The 16,621-nt window shown below is 39.6% G+C and overlaps 1 protein-coding gene across 6 annotated transcripts in view; it reads right to left on the bottom strand.

Annotated features, from left to right (window-relative positions):
• The window catches only part of CSMD3 (CUB and Sushi multiple domains 3), a 700,243-nt gene that overhangs the window by 245,595 nt on the left and 438,027 nt on the right, over nucleotides 1-16,621 (bottom strand). For all 6 annotated transcript variants that reach the window (XR_013544184.1, XM_072999268.2, XM_072999267.2 and 3 more), the window contains 2 exons: nucleotides 9,671-9,858; nucleotides 4,939-5,127 (listed from right to left, as the gene is read on the bottom strand). Coding sequence is in view for 5 of the 6 variants with exons in the window: in XM_072999268.2 (XP_072855369.2) it covers nucleotides 4,939-5,127; nucleotides 9,671-9,858 (377 nt within the window). In the remaining variant the exon portion in view is untranslated. The remainder of the gene's footprint in view (nucleotides 1-4,938; nucleotides 5,128-9,670; nucleotides 9,859-16,621) is intronic.

Below are 16,621 nucleotides of genomic sequence, written 5' to 3' on the forward strand. Positions count from 1 at the left end.
GGATATTATTCAAGCTTTTATTAGAATTAGGTACCCAATGTGGTATAGTAGACAGAGTGATGGATTAGGACTCTGGAGACCTGGGTTCAAATCTCTATTTGACCATGGGAACTCACAGAAGGAGTGGAACTGGTACAACTACTTCTTAAATTTCCCACTTACCCTAATAAAAGCTTTATTAGGCTCGCTAAAAGTCAGTTTTTACTTGATGGTGCACAACTAACTTACTACAAGTAATGTTAGAAGACAATTTAGAACTGAGAAATGAAGCTTGTTAAATTATATACTCTTTAATTTTTTTGGAAAATATATACTAATTAATATGTGCTCAAAGTTTTGGCTCCTTTTAAATGAATATGAGGGAATTTTGTCATTTACTATTGTTTGCAAAATTTGGATTTGAATCAGCTTCCCTTCCTTCCTTTTTTCCTTTTGGGTAAAGGTTCTTTTTTAAAAAGTCATGAAGTTTTCAAAATGGAGTCAACTTATTCCAGGACTGTCTGTATTTTGGTAATTCTACATATCTTTTAGGGAAGCCTTCCTCACCTTCGACAATTTGGTACGTTAGGGAAAAAAATGCAGTCACATAGTGAGATGGATAGAAACAAATTGGTGGAATGCATCCAGCTTTTACTTTGTACAAGAGAAGTAAGAATGATTCCTTCCCCAGTGGTTAATTCCAGATTTTCCCCAGTTCATATTAATAATTATACCAGAGCCAGTGTAATAAGGCGGAGGAAGAAAATTAAAATGAATTCAGCCTTAATTTTTTTAAAAAAAAATGAGCCAGAATGAATGCACTTGAAGTTGCTTTTAAAGAACATTTATTCAGTGGACAATTGCCATTTAGTGATGTGCTTGAGAGAGAAAAATAATCTCATTTGCCTAATGAATTGCACGTTAGTTCAGCATCTCAAAGAAGAAATTTGTCACAATATGTAACGTTATTGCACTACAGAGAATACTCTTCACAGGGAGCTCCTTAATAATGTTTATTTTTAGATGGCAAAATGTAGTGTCTAATAGCATCAGAGCAATTATTTCTGCTTGTGGGGTCTATTAGCAAAAAACACACACACAAAAACCCCCAAGTCCTCACTAGAGATGGGGACAGAGCGTCATTTTGGTGCTTTGTCTTGGTTCGTGGGTTGTCAAACCTGAGGTATTAAATTTTTCGTATTTGTCATCAAATGAACAATGAATTCCCCCCCCCCCCCGGTGACCTAACAAACAATGAATCAATTTGTCGTTCATTGGGTCATCTCCCCACCTTTCCCTCCTCTTGCTATGCCCCGCAGCAAAATGTAGTGTCTAAGAGCATCAGAGCAATAAAAGGGGTGGGGTTGGAGAAGAAGGGGGAAAGACCCATGGAAAGGAGCCCGAGGAAGCTAAGTAGGAGTGGCCACACTGGCTCATGCCTTACTGGGCACAGGCTGGGAAACCTATTGGACCCAATTGATCCTCCCCAGTACAACATCACAAGGGGGTCCATTCCTCACTGACCTGTACGTTCTGGGACAACTGAAGCTGGGCCAACTCTAACACAGAAGTGGTATCTGAGATAAAAAATGCCAAGCATGTCAGCAATGCCAGTTAAGGTACATGCTACTGGCTTTGGAAGCTGATTACCCCTGGATTAAATGAGCAAAGAGACTCGCCTCTGATGTCTAACCACAGTACTTTAAAGCAGTGGTTCTTAACCTTTGTTACTTGGATGCTTTTGAACTGCAACTCCCAGAAACCCCAGTCAGGACAGCTGGTGGTGAAGGCTTCTGGGAGTTGCAGTCCAACACTCCTGAGTAACCCAAGGTTAAGAACCAGTGCTTTAAAGAACTCTGCTGGGGTCAGAGGTGGAACCCTAATGGGGAGGCAACAAGACTGATGACCATGGGTTAAGAAATTGAGCCATTGATGTTGTGCACCTGTGCAATGAGGAATGAATGTGTGATGTCTGAACCAAAGCCATGTGGCAAACACATGTGTCATTACCTAAAGACTCTCTTGATATTTTGGTACCTATGGAGGTTGTAAGGACATGCACAACAACAGAGTCATTATCTAGGCAATGAAGAATTCCTGGAACCTGCTCCTCCAGAATGGGATCACATTTCCTTTTCTCCTTTGCCAAGCACCTGAAGGAGACAGGAAGAATGACAGATTGCCTCCTCCTGACTAAACCCTGCAATGAGAAGAGACAGATATCCTAACTTTCACAAAGCAAGAGGATGATAGCATAAGTCCGTCAGAAGTCTAAGGTGTGTGCATGTTTGGCCTGGAATAAGGTGAAGAACCAGAGAGAGAGCAAGGACACAAAGATGGAGACCAACAAGACCAGAGGAACTATGGGACTTTACATTTCTTGTTATAAGCCCTCATTGTAAGAAATACAATTCTTGAATTGTAAATGTTTTGAACTATGCTTTCAGAAAGTTGACAAAGACCATCTGCTGCTAATTGAGAGAGTAGAGCAAAGTCAGGGATTAAGAAGACCCTGGTACAGGGATCCTACGGAGCAAGCAGATTCCACACCTGTCCACTAGTGATGGAAGACCCTCTAAGTGCAACTAAAAGCATTCCGTATTTCACAATAGGTGATAAGGACCATTTACCTAGGGAAAAACAAAGAAGCATCTAATGTGCATGCTCAGCTGGTAACCTGCCCCCCAAAAAATATAAAAGGAGGAGTCAGGACAGGTAGATTTTGTCTGCTGAGACCAAAGGCTTTCGGAACCAACTACTTTCTTTGCAACTCGGACGATGCAAATCAAAAATTCTTCTCTCTTTTGTGATTATGTATGAGGTGTGAATGTGCTGAATGCATGAAACCCCTTTTATTAGAATTGTAATCAATTCGTAATAAAGTATATTCATTTTACATTTATTAATGTGTCTTGTGAGGTCCTTTGCTGTTTATATAATATTGTTCTTCTGAGATACAAAAGATCTAGTAGTCACCTTTTGGTGACATAAGCTGAGAACAGGATTGTTTAAACAGTAAGTGAAAATGAGAGTAGATACTGTGCCACATCTACCTTGGGGCTTAACATCTCCTCTGAAGAGGGCTTGCGACAAAATAATTATTCACACAAATACAAGGATCCTTGTGGGGCAGTAGTTAAACTGCAGACCTGCAGTCAAAACTGCTCACAACATGAGTTCAACACCAGTGGGCCCAGGTAGCTGACTCAACGTTGACTTCATCTTCTACCATTCTGACATCAATAAAATGAGCACCCAGCTTGCTGAGCAAGACGCAATGTTTAGCCTACATAATTACAGTGGTGCCTCGCTTAACGTTTGCTTCGTTTAACGTTTTTTTCGCTTAACGTTTATTTTTTCAGAGGCAGATTGTGCTTCGTATAGCGTTTTTCCCTATGGGCGATTTTCGCATAGCGTTTTTGGGACCATGCTTCGCTTAACGTTTTTGGTTTTAGGTCCCCTGCTTCGCTTAACGTTTTTTTTGTTTTCAATTTAAAAAGTGTCTTAGAAGGGTCCAAAACGGTTCTAAATGCTTGGATTCGTTAGAGGACCCCTTAAGTCATGTGCAAACCTGATTTGGCTTTGATCTGACGTTTCGTTAATTTTTTGTGAATTTTTGTTTTTTGGCCCATAGGAACCAATGGACCTGTCAAAATCTGACAGCTCCATGCTTTCCTATGGGGGAGAAAACAATTTACAAAAAATTAACGAAAGTTCAGATCAAAGCCAAATCAGGTTTGCACACAACTTAGGGGGTCCTCTAACGAACCCAAGAATTTAGAACAGTTGCTGAGTCTTCATTAATTTTTTGTGAATTTTTTCTTCCCCCATAGGAAATAATGGAGCTGTCAGATTTTGACAGCTGTCAAAAGTTGGGGGAAAAAATTCACCATTAATTAACGAAAAGTCAGATCAAAGCCAAATTAACTTTTGCATCCGTTTTAGAGGGTGCAGAAGCTAATCCAAGCATTTAAAACCATTTTTGACCCTTTTATGACACACTTAATTTTGCAAAAATTGACTTCGCAAAGCCATTGAAACCTATTGAGTCAGCTACAATACCTTCCAATGGAGGATACATTGTATCATTTAACAATGTTTCCTATGGGTTTTTTCGCTTAAGGGCGGCAATCCGTGCCTATTGGAACGGATTAACCGGTTTCCAATGCATCTCTATGGGAAATGGTGTTTCGCATAAAGTTTTTTTCGCGTAAGGTTTTTTTTTTTGGAACCAATTAAAAACGTTATGCGAGGCACCACTGTATTTTGTAAACCACCCAGAGAGTGCTTTAAAAACTATAGGGAAGTATATAAGCAGAACCCTTAAAATATACTACATACATGCACACACATACACATAAAATATGACTAGTTAGGCAAAGGAGATGGGGAAAAACCCCACCCCATGTCTCAGATTTTTAAAAGTCAATGAAACAAAGCAGCAACTCTCATAGTTCTGTGCAACGTTTGTAAGTTAACTCCGTTTGTGTAAAATTATCAAATCAATTTCCCCTAATCTTATAGGACAAAAGAAGGAGGGAATGCAAATTCTCATTCTTCTTGGTGAGGATGACACCCTGAAGGATTTACACCTCAGAGCAGTGCCCAGGATTGGGGATTTCATGAGGATGGCAGGTACAGGGCATTTTTGAAAATTCCTCTCTCTCATTTGGGATAATGCATAATGCTTCCTCCACAAATCATTACTGTTGTTAATGACTTTGGTGTAAAGGGAAATGGCATACTCTTCTTCAGGTCCAGATTCTTTTGTTTATTAGAAGAAACAGCCTTGGGATTGGCCCCTCTCCTTATTTCACCCACGGCATGCCAAGAGAAATCATGACTTCTGACTGCAGTTAACAAAAGCCTTTATGAAACCAGAGAACCAAAAGAAGACTGAAAATCAATTCAATAAAAGCACTTTAGATGCTTTTCCAAGCCAGTTCAATGAATTCTTACCATCACAAGTAGGAAGTGGGTGGCTCCACCAGTGGTTCTTTTCACACAGTAAAGGTTCTTCGTGGCTCAGTCTGTATCCTGGATCACACCCAAATGATACTGTTGAGCCAATGGAGAAGTCATGCCCATAACGATGTCCATGAACAGGTATACCAGGGTCCAAACATGAATATGTATTAACTGTTACACCTGGAATGCAAGAAAAATATATATATCAAAGGTTAGATTAGAACAAGAATCTTAGAAATATTCTTGTAGAGTAGGTAAAGGTAAAGGTAAAGGGTCCCCTTGACAATTTTTGTCCAGTCGTGTTCGACTCTAGGGGGCGGTGCTCATCCCCGTTTCCAAGCCATAGAGGCAGCGTTTGTCCGAAGACAATCTTCCGTGGTCACATGGCCAGTGCGACTTAGACACGGAATGCTGTTACCTTCCCACCGAGGTGGTCCCTATTTATCTATTTGCATTTGCATGCTTTCAAACCGCTAGGTTGGCAGGAGCTGGGACAAAGAGACGGGAGCTCACTCCATCATGTGGATTCAATCTTACGACTGCTGGTCTTCTGACCCTGCAGCACAGGCTTCTGCAGTTTAGCCCGCAGCGCCATCACATCCCTTTTCTTGTAGAGTAGACTGATGTTTAAAAAAGACTTTCAAAACACTCTGGCAGGAAGGAGTGGCAAGAATGGAGGAAGCACCACTTTCACAAGTTGTCGAACCAAGTGTGTGAATCATATATGTCGTATATAAGCAGGCTACAATTTGCTTGCAGTGTGTGTGATAGATAAATCTGAATAGCACCGGGTGCGTAAAAAATTGACATAAACACAAAAAACTCCACTATCTATGAAGCCTTACTCACAAGTTTAATACTGTTCATAGTCTTAAGGAACAAAATATCCTTCGAGGCACATCAGCATATCTGAACCTAATTGAGGTGGATTATTTTTGTATCATACTCAGGATGATTTTGTATCATACTCAAAACATAAATAAGCAGATATAATCAAGTCTTAATTGAATTTAAATTTCATCATTTTGTTGAAAATTGTTGTGACTTAGTTACCACACATTTGTTAAGCATAAATAACTTTGTGATGAAACTAATTATAATGTACAGTAAGGTTTCAACAATGTTGTCTAGTCTCATTCAAATAAGCTGTGGAAATCTGTTCAGCATTTTTTAAGCTTCATTTTATCTAATTTTCTGTTTTGAAGGCTGCAATGAAAGAACTGGTACAGTAGCTGAGAACAGGAAAGCCAGTATAATGAGAGTTAGAATACTGCTTGGAAATTTAAAGAAAGAAAGGGGAAAAAAACTGTCTTTGAACATGAACTCCTAATAGCCTTGTTAAGATTTTTAAACCCCATCTCTGTCTTTAATATGGAGACAATAACTCTGAGCTTCCCTGTAGTGTTATGGCAGATTCTCAAATAACAAAATTTGATTACCGTATTTTTCCATGTATAAGACTATACTTTTGTCTAAAAATTTTAGACTAAAAATTGAGGGTCGTCTTATATATGGAAGGAAGCTGAAGAGAGTACAAAAATAAGTGGAGGGGAAAGCAAGGATCAAAGCGATTCTGCAGCGCTTTGATCCCTTTCCCCCTAGACTTGCTAAGTCCCACTTAGATTTCTTAATTTTGGATTAGAAAAGTGGGGGGTCTTATACATGGGGGCATCTTAGAGACGGAAAAATACAGTATTGTAAATGCCACATAAACATTGCAAAGAGAACCCCACCAGTTTTAATATGATTGTTATTGTTATGAAATTGGAACTGATTTATAGAAACCCTAATACAGCGTTCAAGGTAAGTGAAGAATTTAAGGAAGGATTTTACAAATTGCACACAAACACACATGCACATGCACACACACACACACACATTTTCCCAGGCCAGAGAAGGGAATTGAACCCAGGTCTCCTGTGTCCTGGTCCACCACTCTATCCATTCCACCACACTGAATACTTTAATATGATTACCTGCAGCTAATTCTGCACAGGATTGGCTTGTCTGACCATTATTTTATCTTGCATAAAGCTGGGTCCCAGACTCAACCTGGGGCCAGTGTCTTTGCTGGTGTGGTAGCACGGCCAGATGTTGCTGGCACAGTCAGCCTCCCTGCATGGTGGCTCCACATGGCTGGTGCTAGGACGTAGCATATGACTACAATGGCCAAGCCACTGGATGGCCCAGTAGGAGGGGATGGCAGTGGCTCTGGGCTGGCAGGCTTGTTGGGGCAGAGTCAACACCATGCAACACAGCTCATTTAAAAGCACGTAGATGCTGTTGCCACCCCATCCTGCTGTTTGGTGGCTTTTCCCTCCCATCCACCTTCTCTTTTCTTTCAACGATGTTATTAGGAGCATTGTTATGCTATATATATGGGGTTCTGTTGACAGTGATAATTTTGTGGTATTCTGCTTTAAGGGTGTTTGAATCCTTTATATTAGGTAGTAGAAACAAGGATAGCGTCTAGTTTGTGAAGGGTTCTTGTTGGCTCAATACTATTGTTATGACAGTTCATAGCACTGGGATGGATCCTGGTGACAGAAGGGCAGCAGGCAGGGGACCTGCATGCTCTGGTTAAAGTGGAATCCCCTTGGGAGAGACAATGGGCAGGGCCACAGCCTGGTCTAACCTGGAAGCAGAAGCCCTACAATGCCCTTTAGATGGTAAGGAGCCACAGAATGGCGTATGCCCATGTGGAAATCCATGGGACTATCATTCCTGGGTTGCCCTCAAGCTGACATCTGAAGGAGGTGGTGGTTGAGATTGGTAGCATTCTTGGCTCCTGATGAACTGGATCCATCCCCAGTGGTAAGCCACAGGAGCTGCTGGTGTAACCAGTAAAGTTGTGGCTTTTTGTGGTTCCATTCTTTTTCTTTTCTTTTTAGTTCCATTCAGTGACGTTCCATGTAGATTTAAGCAGGCTCAGCCAGGCTCAGCCATCAGCAAACAACAGCTATACAGTACTACACTGTCAAATGAACTTTGCATTAAAATTCCTTTGATCTATAATTGCTTTTTAATTTCAGGACGGAATTTAACCTTGCAGAGCAAACTTCAAAAGTGCAAATGGGGCGTGATAAAGTAGATGTACCACCTATTCCTTTGCTGGGTGTTTGGTCTGGCTAGGGTAGAATGTGAGGTAGAAGTACTTTCGCTGGGTTCTTCAGCCTGATAGATGTATGTACTGTATTTACATGCACCGTGCTATGACAAAAGGGAAATTCAGATGGTAAAATCTTTTATATTTGCTTCCACCTACTTCTGAATTTTGCAATGAATGATCAAAAATTTGAAATGTCACATAAGTATCAATCATATCTACTAATTATGTGAACTCTGCTCTGACATTTGGTGACCCTTCCAGGGGCTTTTAAGTGTAAAAGATTCAGAAGTTGTTTACCATGCCAACATTTCACTGGCACTCTGAGACTGTGCTGTTTGCCCTACCTGCAAGGTGGCAGGATACAGAATCTTATTAGCCATGCACTCTCTAGGTGATCACCTGCAGTGGCAGGAGCTCAGATATTTCCCTTCCTCTCTTCTAAACCCTCGTTCCACTGGTGAAAGTCTCTATAACAACAGCTACATCTGCAACCTGGGTACCATTTTGTAACCTTTAAATGTTCCTACTTTGTCTCAGAGTACTATAGAAGGGAAATGCTGCACACTACAGAATACTTAGCTTTACTTTTTTTGAACTTATACCCCGCCCCTCTAGACAAAGTCTACTCAATGAATGGAAATATTCTATAAAGAAGAATCTTTCTTAAGAATGGGGAAAAAAACACCAAACTCACATAATTCATCCCTAGGTATTCCCACTATAGAAGGGGATTTGGAGTTCATTCTTTTCAAAAAGCCCCATTCTTAGCCCTTGTTTTAGGGACAGGGTAAGAAAAGGGGGAAAAATCAGAATTTTTTATCAGAAAGGTCTCATGAGAGATTTCATATCCACTCTTATTGAAGAGGTTTTTGTTTTTTTTAAAGGAGGGAATTGTCAGCAGGTGTAGTTTATGAAAGTTACATATGCTGAAATTATTTTTTTTCTACACTGCTTGAAAGGAGCAGGAACCCAGATTTCTTTTGCAATTGGTGACATGAAATTTGAACACATAGAAACACACAGCAAAATAGATTTGCTGAATATAAGGGCAGCTCTGGTATTTTCCAGGTACTGAGACCCTCCAAAATTATATTTCTGCAGTTCCTCAAAATTGAATTCATATTTTTAAATGTCGAGGTATCATATGTTGAGGTGCAGTGTTTTAATTGTTCAGCACAGAGAAGACTGCTGAAGCGTTAATTGTGTAGTTATTCAACTGAGGTCAAAGGCAGGTAAAGCAACCAACTTGCATAGGTACATAAAAAAGCTAAGGACTTCATTAGCAACGACTGTTTCCTGTAAACACTTGCCATTAACACTACCTGCCAATGATAATGCCTAGTTAGAGATGGAGCTTTGTACAGTATTTGTATCCCTGGTATAGCTGTGCATGGCCTGGTAATGGAAAAGACAACTTCCTGCACAGGTGAGTGAGCGTGTAATGGGGCAGACCTGTTTAGGCTTCATCCTATATATGGTCCTCGGTTTGTAGTACCCATGACCCGAATATGTGCCCAATATTATGTCATTCAGCTGTGAATACATGTGGACGAAAAATGTATCAACATAAACTGCAGATAAATGTATCAATAAATATTAACATTTTATACTTACTTTCATAGTGGATCTTGAAGCCATTATTAGAACGGCTATTATCTGTTGTAAACAGCAAGTAAATGAAATTGCTGCTGCTGAACAGAAACTGGGGAACTTGTGTACCATTGTAAGATCCCAGAAGTGGTGACAGAAGATTCGGCCCATCATGCACTTCTAGAACATCATAATTGAGTTCGGTCTGGAATCTATGTTGGAGAAATACAAATAACAGTCATAAAATGTATTCAAAAACCAGGCGCACAAAAATAGTTACAACTGATCAAATATATCTGTTATTTAAGTCCTACATGTATCTTGCATTCCATGCCTTGTTTAGAACCCTATTCAGAATTAACTCTCCTCCAGTACAAAAACTCTGTGGAATTTGTCCCATTATTGCCATCAAGGATTTTGCTGTTCCAACTCATAGTGTCAAATATCACTGTAGAGTGACCCAGATATTTCATGAGTTCCTGAGCAAATTATTTACATGTGTGCATTTTATCATTCCAACAAAGGCATTTGCCAGCTTCATTTCAATGCTCACAATGCTCAGTTGTCAGTAGTGATATGACAAGTACTTGCAATTTTTTGCATTCTCCATGATTTTTTAAATCTGACCAAACTGACTCCCTACCAAGATTCCCCTATATCAATCAGCAAGATTTCAAGGCTTCTTAATGAAAACAATACTCTGTCTTGTTCCCTTCACCCACCAAACATGTTTCTAGGTATCACTACCTATGGATTCAGTCCATTGTTTCGGTATCAAGAATTGTCAAATGGATTTCATCTTACATAATTTAGAAAGTCAAAATTCTTCATGAAAGATATACTATTTTAAATTATTGAAAAAAGAAATGGGGCACATAATAAAAATTCCAAATTGAATCAGAAACCATCACTTACAGGGTATATAGTTCATGTGAAGTAGGGCTATGCACCGGAACCTGAATTGACACTTCAGGCTGGGTCCTGATTTGGTCCAGAACTATCCAAACCATTTCCATTTAGATCTGAGCTCTGAATATCAATTGATTCAGACAGTCAGATCACTAGACTTTCTACTAACATGCATTTTTAAGGGGCTGCTGAAGATGCTTCTCTTTTGAGAAGCCTTTGAACGCAGCCTCACTTGCATTTTGGCCTCTTGCTCTGCTGCCTTATTGGAAATGTTGCCCTGTTGTGGCTTATTTGCCATTTTATTTTGCCATGTTTATCTTACATTTAGGTTTATTATTATATTATTTTATCTGTTGTTATACCCTGTTTGGTTTTATATGCAAACTGCCCAGAATAGTGCTGTGCACTAATGGGGCAGTATATAAATGAAATGGAAATCAATCAATCAATCAATGTGAAATCTGGATATATCATAGAAAAGAGAGACCTAGATAAGAGTGTGCCAGATTTCAAACAGCTAGTTTACATATGAAGCGCCTTAAAATGTGCTTTTTCAACAACAGGAACATGAAGAAAAAATAAATACAGTTCTTAAAAAAGATATATATTCATTTTCATCTCCAAACCTGCATACTGTTTTTTGTACTCTTACTGTCACCGACTATTGACAATGACTTCCAAGCTATAAACTTCTAACTTTAAAGGATGGAAGTTTACAGATGAAGAAATGAAGAGTGTGGAGAATAGATTAAGGTACAGAACTGAAAGGCACCATAGTGGGCAGGCAGGCAGATGGGCAGAAGTGACAGACAATGGTGTGCAGACACAGACAGGCAGGTAAACAAAAGATAATCTTTCTAGGCATATAATCCTTCCAGGTAAACAGTGCCCTTTTGTGATGGGGCATTTTGTTAGGCCTCTAAAGAACATTTCTAAAGTTCAGGCTTCAGACATAACATATCGCTACACTGAATAGTGCAACAAATGTAAGTTAAGTTCCATTTCCTAAAACAAACAAAATGCTCATACAAAATAAGCAGATTGTACAGTTTGGACAAGCAGATTATAAAGGCACACCCACTAGGGTCAAATTGGCAAAAGAAAAGACAGGGAGATGACAGAATATGTTTAACACGACTATGTTATCAGAGGTCTTTCACTTTGACCGCTACTAACACCGCTCCATCCAGCAAAAGAACAATGAAGAGCTGTATGAGATAACTGAAGATGTTCTTTTATTGACCCTACGTGATCCTTCCCTTGAGCAGAGTGAACAGAGACTGGTTGTGAAATTCTTGCCACAGATTCCATGGTATAGTTGAAGTTTTAGAAGAGATGTTAGTTAAGGCTGGGGGGTGGGGAGAATAAATAAAGAAAAAAGATGAAATCTAGTAGGTCCATTGAATCATCCATGGATAACTTTGAGTTAGCTACATTCCAGAAAATTTGTAGCTGGTTGTGATATGGTCAATTCTGGCATCCCTGGAAAGCTGTCTGCCCTTCTCCCATGCCCCTCTGGAGGACCATCAGTTCTTCAAGCCACACCAGCCACAGAGTTTAGAGAAACTGACCCCGGTTGAGGTAACTCAGGATCCAGAGTGCACTGACTCATCTGGGACGCTACTGCCAGGAATGGCATTGCTTCCTACCAGGAGCTTCCAGATCTGCCAGAACTACCTTCCTTTGTTAGAAGGAATGGGCATCCCCATTTCCTGGATTCAATAAATTCAGACAGTTCCAAAAGTCTTGAATTTATAGAGAAGGCACGAGAGGAGGTTTTGCCCACTGCAGCATCTCTCACACTGGCAGAGCTGTGCAAAAGTACTCTCATCACTGTTACCACTCAGGTTTATAATTGCACCCAGTGACCCAAGTATTATTATATTATAGAATTGAAGTACTACAAAACATGCTTAGTCTTTATTCAGCATGTTAAGGACTGCAGCTGAAGACTCTATGGTAAGTCTCTTTATTCTGGATCTAGAGAGAGGTCAAGGAGTATTGTTGTTTGCAAAGCTGAATATGGTAAATATCTGAATTTCTTACAATTCAATACAGACTACCCTTCCTCCCACAAACCACAGTCTGCTAGATGTATAATAACTAATTAAAGATATGCAAAAAAAATCTGTTTTACTGCAGAATTTACTACACCTCTCCAACCGAAATATAGAAAAATGACTGTGGGTCTTACTAATAAAGACAACATAGAGCCCAATTCAACGAATATGTACATGCAAATGGTGTTATGTTTCCACTTTGAAATTGATTGTGGATGCCCTAATAACATTTGATTATGAAAGTTGAATACGTCTTAATTATAAAGAAACACAAGCCCCATTTTTGTATCATTTCTCAGAAGTAGCAGATATTCAGTAGCTAAGCAACAAGAGAAAAAAAATCTGGTGAACATAAAACTAAACTACAGGCATATTTGAAACACAGAACACTATTTCTTGGAAATAAGTTAATGATACAGTGTACAGAATCTAAGCTCATTAGTCCAAAGCACTATTTAGCAGCAAGATGATTAACAGCTAGCTTTTAAAGCTTTAATAATTAGACTTTAACATCACATTAAGATAAAAAGTATTACTCTGTATTTATTATTGCTATTGTTTTCTCTTATTCTAACTAGAGGTGAACTCACAACACTGAACAGATTCTGTTGCTACCATTTCTTTTACCAAACCATCACCTCTGCTCCCCCCACACACACATTTTGCAGCAAGTATGAGTCCTCCCCTCAACAAATGGGCCCCTAGATTGCATTTTGGTAGCCTGGGGAGACCTATGACAGGGGGCACTACCTGTTCAACAACCCAGGATCCTGTGACATGGGCAGCCACTAATGTGGCTAACAGCCAATCAGAAGCAATGTTGTACAGATGGGGCAGGACTTCTGGAGCAGAGCAGAGTAATGCAGCTTTCACTCCAGTCACCCCAAGCAGTATAATTCAGGGTCAGAGAGGCAAACAACCATCAGTCTTCAGAGAGGCTGCATCCACCCACCCTTCCTTTTCCATATAAAGTTTTACGGTATAATCTTGAGTTACTGGAAAACATTGGGTAGATTGTGTTTTAAGTCTGAAGGGGACTGGATGCATGCAGTTACTGTGTTGACTACATTTTTGTCACAGCTCAGATGGAGGGAGACACACAGTCAAGCATATAGGCCCAGATCTGGTTTGTGGTAATGGGGGTCTATATCCCCTGATGGACAAGGATAAGAAAGGTGGGGTGAAATACATCAGTCATATGTCCATCAAGGAGGCACCATATCTACTGTACCTTCAGAAGAGATCGCAAAAAGTCCATGCAATGGTTGGTGTCCTATGGAACTCATCCCATGCCATCTATCCAGCAATAAGGCTGGGCTGTCTGTCAGTCAGAAAGCAGGTAATCTAATGCAGAATTGCTGACAATATTTTAGCATAAATTAATCTATATGTGTATCTCTCCATTAACACCCATACAAGGAGAAAGCCCCAAATTGCTGACAGTATTTTAACCTGAATTAATCTCTAACACCCTTTTTACCAGTTTTAAAGTGCCATCTACAGAACCTCTTTAAACCATTTTCTCTCAAATTTAATCCAACTGTAATGATTGTTCCACCTTTGAATCCAGTCATATATGTCTAAATTATAGCCAGAATTTTGTACCCCTTCCAACTGCACTGCCTTCACAATTTCCTTCTTTAAGTCCTCTTCTGTCAAGCAGGTATACATTTTTGAGTAATCTTCTCATTAATATAAATCCCCAACTCATTCACCTGACCCTCCCGCTCACACAGGACCATTATTTTAGCCTCCTGTGATGTTAATTCTAATGTCTCTCTCTCTCTATGCTGCTTCCACTACTCTGGTGGGCTGGTCTTCCATCTGCATATTCTCCCCCTCCACTTTATATCTTGAAATTATGGCCTTAACTTCAAAGGTCTGGGCCTTCATGTGACCGTCCTTTCTGATTCCTGAATCTAAATTTAGTGTGGAATAACGCTTTCTGCTACAATGTAAGAGTTTTTCTGTTTTCTCCCAAGTCCACCTTTTAAAAGTCTGACTTTTTATTTATTTATTTTCTACCTATCCTGTACTCCCAATTCAATCAGAAGCCATAAAACAGTAAAACCATTAATCAGTTCACCCTCATGTTAAATGAATCAGCCCAGACTCAGACTCCCATTAACACATTCAGTTGTAAATCCAACTTCGACCAGGAGCAGTTTTAATTTATAATCCACCGTTCGCAGCTGGTAGCAAGATCACTTAAGGTGGAGGTTCCCAATCTTCTTAAACCTCTAATTTTATGATATGATACTTATGCCATCCAGGGAGGACAGGGGGCTGAGAAAAAAAAATCTCCATCTATGTCTTTAACTAGTTTCCGTTTCTCTCAGATGTGAAGCAGTAAATATCTGCCAATGCTTCAGGGATACAAGTGCTTCTTTGACGCTTTTATTTTTCTCTCCTTTAAAGTCAGCCTCTTAAATTTAATTTGTACTTGCTGAATAGAAAGTCAGTTACCCACTGGTCATGCAGTCAGGCATAAATCTTCTTCACACACCTCCCCTCCCAGCAACGTTAGGCAGCTGTTTCACGAGACACAGCGTCTCCTGAGCCAGTTGCTTTAGGAAGGAAACTCTCACGAAGACAGATCTGCTGTCTGAATTCAGAGGTTCCCTGTCCCTACTTGCTGCAATTCCACTCTCCTGTGAAAAACTTGGTTCCCCTTCACTTCTGGGGGGTTCATTGACCTGGAGTTTACACAGGGGTTGCCAGAGGATTCCCGTTCTCGCTGCACCTCTCCTTGGCCAGCTCCTGCTTTACTTGACATCAAAATGGCACGTATAACCTTCTCGCCAGTGGTAGCACTCAGATTTCTTAACACATTATTATTATTATTATTATTATTATTATTATTATTATTATTATTATTATTATTATTATTATTATTATTATTATTATTATTATTATTATTATTATTATTATTATTATTATTATTGTTGTTGTTGTTGTTGTTGTTGTTGTTGTTCTTCTTCTTCTTCTTCTTCTTCTTCTTCTTCTTCTTCTTCTTCTTCTTCTTCTTGTAAATCATCATCATCTTAGAACTGCAGAGCTGGAAGTGACCAGCCCCTGCCAAGGAGGTACAGTGAGGAATTGAACTCCCAAACTCTGACCCCCTCAGAGAGACGTCCAAACCACTGAGCTATCCAGCTGTTCCTGGGCATATCCTCTTTTAAAATCAAGACAACTGCTGCAAATATTTTTGTAGCTTCCATGTGGTTTTTATTTTAGATCAACCCTCCACCACAAGTCATAGCCTCAGCTTTTAATACGATGTTTTGAACATGCTTTTATTTGCTGCTACAGTATGCAAACAAGCAAAATCATGAGGTCTGTGAAGTCAGAAACCAAACAGAAGCATATTTGTACATATGCAAATCTCTTCTGTGCTTTGATGCACATATAGTTACACAGCCCTGATTGTGAGAGTGGAGGAAAATTATAGTAAGGTACACTAAAATGTTCATTTATAAAAGCTGGTGTGTTGCATATAAAAATGCTAGTCCTCCTGGAGTTTGAAATGCATTATACTGTAGGTCAAAACAGAATAATTGCTTTTCTTTTAGTTAAGTATTCGTCTAAGTATATTGTAAAAGCTCTGCAGATCAATAATTTACAGCTTTCACAGTCCCGATCCCCCAATGCTGCCCTAATTAAATAAAATGCTGTAATCACAGTGCCTTGCTTCTTCATAGTTGATCTCACTCACCAAAAGTAATACTTTCTGCACAGATACCCATGGAGGACCAATCTTCTAAAATTAACATAATTGAAAGCAACACATTTTAAAATGTAGATGGGAATCATGTTAAGGAAAATAAGTGATTCATGGGTCCCAGCTTTGAAAGCAACCTTTACTTTCATCTGGAATATTAATTTATAACAATTTGCATAAGTTCAGATGTGGCATCTCTGTCAAGTTTGGGTTTTGCTATTCACAACAGCTTGCAGCTCAAATTGGGGTGGGGAATCCCAACATCCCTCCACACACACATAGGTC

The sequence above is a fragment of the Pogona vitticeps genome, chromosome 4, assembly GCF_051106095.1.
Source record: "Pogona vitticeps strain Pit_001003342236 chromosome 4, PviZW2.1, whole genome shotgun sequence".
Taxonomy (NCBI): Eukaryota; Metazoa; Chordata; class Lepidosauria; order Squamata; family Agamidae; genus Pogona; species Pogona vitticeps.